The sequence below is a fragment of the Mesoplodon bidens genome (assembly GCF_964165515.1).
Source record: "Mesoplodon bidens genome assembly, chromosome: 15".
Taxonomy (NCBI): Eukaryota; Metazoa; Chordata; class Mammalia; order Artiodactyla; family Ziphiidae; genus Mesoplodon; species Mesoplodon bidens.
In genome coordinates, this window is record NC_138171.1 from 86,469,347 (window position 1) to 86,475,692 (window position 6,346).

The 6,346-nt window shown below is 62.3% G+C and overlaps 1 protein-coding gene across 1 annotated transcript; it reads left to right on the forward strand.

The window, feature by feature from the left end:
- Positions 1-846: 846 nt before the first annotated feature.
- On the forward strand, positions 847-2,298 carry GRIFIN (galectin-related inter-fiber protein; the record flags this gene model as incomplete). The annotated part of the gene is made up of 4 exons (XM_081255191.1): positions 847-1,032; positions 1,273-1,352; positions 1,449-1,608; positions 2,128-2,298. 4 exons carry the CDS (start codon positions 847-849, stop codon positions 2,296-2,298), a joined length of 597 nt encoding a protein of 198 aa, XP_081111317.1.
- Between the last annotated feature and the right edge of the window lie 4,048 nt (positions 2,299-6,346).

Below are 6,346 nucleotides of genomic sequence, written 5' to 3' on the forward strand. Positions count from 1 at the left end.
CGCTGGGCAGGGAAAGAGCAGTGGCACCTGCAGCGCACGCGCTTACCTCGGACGTGACCCCTCCCACGGCCGTGGGCGCACTTCGCACACACTGCGTTTCCCCAGCCACCCGGTCCCACGCTCACCAGCCCCGCGTGCCCCCCCGCCCCCCCCCGTCACCTGCACCCTTACACACTCACCCACCTGCTCACCGCACACGCTCGCCGCGCACAGCAGCCCCGGTGCTCCCTGAGCCGCCCTGGCTCCTCTCTGGGTCGGCCCCCCGGACAGTCCAGCCAAGAGGCCCCCACGGCTGCCCCCAAAGCCTGGGGAGACTCTGCCTGTCTCCGCCACACGCTCCCTGAGGGCCCCAGCCTGGCCCCCTCCCCCGCGCCGGGGCCCAGGAGCCAGGCCAGGAGAGAAGAGGGGCTGTGGGAAAGGCCCTCCCCCATCTTGTCCACCCGCCAGCGTCCTGGAATGCGCTGACCGCAGCGGCCCAGCCTAATCCCAGCTCTGCCCCTTGGGGCCAGCTGAGCCTCTGGAGCAGGGCAGCAGGGGGAGGCTGGGCTGCGCTGGGCCGGGGGCACAGGCTGGAGGCACCAGGTGGTCTGACAGCCCCGAAGGCCAGGCAGGCCTGGTAGGCCTCCCCCACCACCGCACCTCCTCGCTTGACCACATGGGAGGGTGTGGGTCCCTGAGATCCTGGAGGCGGGGGGCTGCCTTGGCCACGCCCTTCCCTCAAGAATGGGGGAGAAGCTGCTTTCCCAGGTGCCTGAAGGATCCTAAGATGTGAGGTGAACTTTGAGAGGCAGACAGGCCCCGAGGCAATGGGGGTGGGGAGGCGGCCACCCTGTCCCTGGAGCAAGAATGGAGGACCTGCTGGTGGGGGAGGGCGAGAGGCTGAGGATGGAGGGAGAGGTGGGGGCAGGGAAAGGCACAGTGACCTCATCAGCCACCCCTGGGGTGCGGCTCCCGAGCCCCCGCCCAGCCCGGCCCGCCTATATCCCCAGGCTCGCGCTGCTCCCAGCAGAAGCTGGAGAGATGGCACTGCAGGTGGGTGAGACCTGGACTTGGGGAGAAGGGAGCAGGGCCAGCGGGGAGGGTCCCCCAGTCAGCTGTGCCCCTCCCCACAGAGCTGCCCTCCCACGAGACCCCCAGGCTGAGAGGGAATGCTGCTCAGAGGGCCAGGGTCCGGGCAAAGCGCGTGCACTTTGGGGGACTCCTGGGCAAGTGGGGAACCAGAGGGGGAGGACGCCACAGACACAGGGCCCTCTATCCGTCTTTTGCCTACAGTTTGAAGCCTTCTATGCAGGGGGCCTGGCCCCGGGCTGGAACCTGCTAGTCCAGGGACACTCTGACTCTGGAGAGGACAAGTAAGGGACATCGCCCTCCCCAGGGTCCCCTCCTTGGCCTTGGGTGGGTGACCGCCCAGCTGTCTGCTGCTCTCACGAACCTCATGATGCCCCCAGGTTTGAGATCAACTTCCTGTCTGAGACAGGGGACATCGTCTTCCACATCAAGCCCCGGTTCTCCAGTGCCACCATCGTGGCCAACACCTTCCAGGGCGGCCACTGGGGCCAGGAGGAGGTGTCCAAAATCTTCCCGCTGGTGCTCGGGGAGCCCTTTGAGGTGACGGGAGTGGGGCAAGGCCCTTGGGAGGTAGGGGAACCCATGGGGTGGGGTGGGGGAGGCCCTTGGGGGAGGGGCAGGGAGGCGGGGGTTGGGGTGCCTGTGGACACATCAGGGCCACCTGCTGCTTTGTGGGAAGGATGCTGTGTAGCATCTAGGGCTCCCTGTATCCCTGGCTTCCAGCAGCACTGCTGTCCCCACCGGGAGCCCCTGGGGAAGGGGGCTTATTAGAGATGCTTACGGGTAAAAGGGCCAGTGCGGGAGTCTCACTGCTGGGTCTGGGGGGGTGCAACAGGATGCCCACCCCCTGGCCGCCAGCCACCCCTCTGAGCAGAGATGGAGGGACTCCCAGCTGGGGACTCAGAACTCCCATGGGGCGGGCCTGCATGACGGGGGTTCCACGTGCTGAGGGAACCCTGGGCCCCCGGCTATGCTTCCTGGGCTCAGAGCTCTTGGAGCTCAGTGCAGGAGCAGGTCGCAGGCCCAGTGGGCCGTGGGTCACTGGCCTCCCGCCCACAGATGGAGGTCAGCTCGGATGCGGAGCACTTCCACGTCCACGCCCAGGAGCACAAGGTGCTGCAGTTCTCCCACCGCCACAGGCCGCTGGCCGCCATCACCCGGGTGCAGGTGCTGAGTGACCACCGCCTGGCCCAGGTGGAGCTGGCCAGGAGAGGCCTGAGCTGGGGGTAATGTTCCCGCCCCGCCCACAGAGCATCTTTATCCCGGGACCCCATTTGCCTGGGAGGGGGCTGTGGGCTTGCCCTGTCCCCATCTGCTGAGTCTGTGCAGGGGTGGGGCTGGAGCTGAGGCGGGTGTCTTGGATGCTTGCAGGGATGCGGGCTACTGAGCTGTGTCCGAAGTCCCAGGATCGAGCCTTGGCCATTGGCCATCCCACATGCAGTGAAACCCACGCTGGGGAAGCTGGGGGGAGGGCCCTGTGGTTCTGGGCCCCCCCACTCCAGCTCCACCTTCAATAAAATTTAAGCAGGCTGCAGGAGCTTGGCTACTTGGAGAGGGGGATGGGCTGGGGTGGGGTGGGGACATTCGAAGCAGCCCTGGACACCCTCCCCAGGGCTAGGGGTCAGGGGCCCCTGAGACCTATGTCCTGGGGGTGGTCCAGCCCCTTACCTCACCCCCAAGACACTGAGGGTCTGGGGGGCGGTGCTGGGATGGACACAGGCTTGTGGGGAGGCCCCTATCTGGGGGTGGGGAGTGGTGATGAGATCCGAGGAGGGGAGGGCTCCTGGCCATGGGCCAGAAGGTCCCAGCTGGTCCTCACCCAGGACACTCACACCCTCCGGCTCCGCCCTCAGCCCCCAGCCCAGGGCAGTCTACTGAGAGGTCCCAAAGCTTCCTCTTTGCCCTACTTCCCGTAGGGTGCACGGAAGGGTCCCTCCTGCAAGTCCTGTCCCTGCCCCCTTCTGTGCGTGTGGTGGGGGAGGAGGGAGCCCTGGAGAGTGAGCACAGCTGGGAGTCCCCCGGCCCCTGGCTCCGAGCCCAGCTCACCCATCCATCTCTCTGTCCATCTCAATTAAAATACTGACGTCACAGTTTAGGATGAGGCTTAGCCGTTGTTCACCCTTTACAAGTGAATTATTTAAAGAAAAGTCGCAGGTCAGTGATATCACAGACAGAAGGGTGGGGTGTAGAACCGGCTGTCTGGGTCTGAGTTGCAGCTCTGCTGCCCCGATGTGCGACCTTGGCCAAGTTCCTGAACTTCTGGGCACGAAGAGAGCCCTCGAGTCATCGGGAATGGTGAGGCTCCACGAGCTGATTCAGGAGAAGCACTAGAGAAATGGCTGGCACTCGTCATGACATCACCTGCTGTGGGAGTCCTGGCAGGACACAGATCTGCCCCAAGCATCTTGCCCTCTAAGCTTTACAGCTGGGGAAACTGAGGCGGGGTCCGGGAAAAAGTCAGCAGCAGGGTGGGGCCCACAGAGGGGAGGGCCCAGCGACCCAGTGCCCTCTGGAGCTGAGGAACCATCCAGGGTGGGCGGCAGCTGAGCAGGGCAGAGGGGAGACGGCAGTGCCCCCGCCCCCAGGTGAGACAATGGTGGCCCCAGACTCCAGCAGTGCAGCTTCCTTCCTGTCTCCGCTCACTTCCCCGTCTGTGTCCGTGGCCCAGCTGGCCCAGGAGCCCCTTCCCGCCCCCTCCTGCAGGAGGCCTGGCCTTTTGTGTCAACTGGGAGGGGCTGGGGGCTGGTGGGCTGGTGGATGGGTAGCCAACCAGGCCCTGGGAAGGACTGGGTTGGCAGGGAAGGGGTGAGGCTTCTCCTGCCCCTGGGGACGCCGAGCCCACCGATGGGGCTTCCCTGCTCATGGTGCAGGCCCCCTGCTTTGCGACCTGAGCTGGCTGCTCACCCTCTCTGGGCCCGGTCTCCCTGCAGACAAAAGGCTCCCGTCCTGGTGAAACTCTGCCTCCCCAATAGCAGTGCAAGGTGGGAGCGGGGGAAGGACAGAATACGCCAGGTTTTCTCTTCTTCAGTTTGGGGCGGCTGCTGCTGAGCCTGCGGACAGCCTGGGCTCAGAGGCAGACACACGGACTCCGAATTTTGCTGGGCTCCACCCAAGGGCCAGGTCAACACCATCTCCCAAGAACTTAGCCAGGTATGGAGAGCCACGCTCCTTTTACCGATGTGAAACAGGCTTAGAGAGGTTAAGTGACTTGCCTAGCGTTGCTCAGCAGATGAGGGACGGAGCTCAAATATCCAGATCTGACAGGCTTCAAGCACACACACACACACACACACAGACACCATCCCTTGACGTTGGCTCTGAGTTGAGTCAGCTTCGAATCAGCCCTTCTGTGGGGCAAATCAGACCTCAGGGGCCGCAGACCCACTGCGTCCTTGAGCCTCAGTCTCCCCAGCTACGAAATGGGGTTCAGGCAGCTACGGTCTCAGAAGGTCCTGCTGCAGGGGCTACGCACCATGTGGTAACCCTTCCGTGACCCCACTGCTCTCAGCGCACAGTGGAGGTGCCCATCTGTAACTGTGCCCCGTCTCAGCACCACAGCCCCTTGGACAGAACCATCGGCTCCTCCCTCGGCTCAGAGGACACCTTCTCTGGGAAGCCCTCCTTGACCTCTGCTTCCCTCTACCTCCTGCCCTCAGCACACTGCCTCTTCTGGAAGTCGGGGACCAGGTCTCACTCCAGCCCCCCGGCCCCAGCTGCTCCAGAGCACATCTAGCTCTGGAAATGTTTGCTGAATGAGTAAGTGAATAAATGAATGATTGACGTGGACAAAACCACTTACAGCCTTGAACAAGTAAGCGATGGCCCTCCCAACAGGGGATGTGAACCGATAAGGCCTCTACTGCAGGCTCCCGTCTTGTTTAAGGTGGTCCCCGCACTTGGGAGATGAGAACAAACCCAACCCCTCCCCTCCATGCCTGAAGGCCTCGCACCTCCGGCTCCGTCTCTCCCCGTTTGTCCGCCTCCTTCCGATCCTGGAACACACTGAGCCGTCTCTGCCCCAGGGCCTTTGCACTGGCACCTCCCCCAGACACTCTTCCCCAGCGCTCAGCCTGGCCGGTTCCTTCTCATTACACAGGCCTCTCTTCTAGATGCTGCCTCCTCAGAGGGACCTCTAGCATCTGGCTGAACTTATTCTCCATCGCTGTTGCATTTGCTCCCAAGCAGCAAATTATGGTTCACAGGTCTACCTGCTCACAGGTTTGCCAGCCAGACAGTCATCTCCTGGACATGGGCCGGCCGGCCTATGTGCTCACCATTGGATTTCTCATGCCTGGAACAGAGCCTGGCACACTGGAGGCACCAATAAATATCTATTACATTAATGGAACCACACCCTGCTTGAACCTTTCTAGGGACAGGCAGCTCACTACCTACCATAGTAGCCCATTTCCCTGCTGACTGGAAGCAAATTCTCCTCCTACCCCCATGCATTCCCATCCCTCCCCTGTGCCATGGCAGAGGCCCCTCGGAAGGAGCCCACACATTCCTTGACACCCTACAGAGATCCAAGGACATCATCAGGGTGCTGTGTTCCAGCAAAAGGAGCTGTAAGAGGTGAACCCAGGCAGCCCCTGCTCCTGGCAAGCCAAATAAAATCTCTCAGAGGACCTGTCCTTCTCTCAGTTCTCTGGGTGGTGTCTGTGAGGGGCAGATCCACTGGGCTGGGCCTGTCTGAGGAGACACAGCTGCCTTGGTGAGAAGGCTTGGGCCTTGGAGAGTTAGGTCTACAGGCTTCCAACACCACTGACTGGCCAAGGGAGCCAGGCTCTCTGATGGTCAAGGAGAGAGTTCAAATGCCCACGGGGCCACGTGACTAAATGAGGCAGATAGGGCAATAGGGACTGGTGGGGCCTGTGGCTAATAGGAAAGGACTTACCCCATCGTGTTCAGCTCCTTACGATTACGCACAGGAAAACGTGGGTCCAGAGTGGGCAGATATTCTGATTTTTTAAAAACCTGAAGTTAAGTTGCTGTCCAATAACCTCTGTTTCTAAATACTGGCCACTATGTATACTAAACAAGGTATCAACCTCCGAGCTGCCCTGGGGGTGACTAGTTCAACACTTTTGCCCTGTCTCGTCCCATCAGGACGGGGTTACGGGTCACCCTGGGCGGGGAGCTGCCTTCCTGCCGTCCCTCCGCACATTCTTAAGGCCTCCCCACCCCGTGAGGAACACACAGACCAGCAGAGGGCGCCAGGCATGGGTTTGCCTCAACCCCAGCTGCAGGTTGCAGAGACCCACTTCCAGGGCCGGGA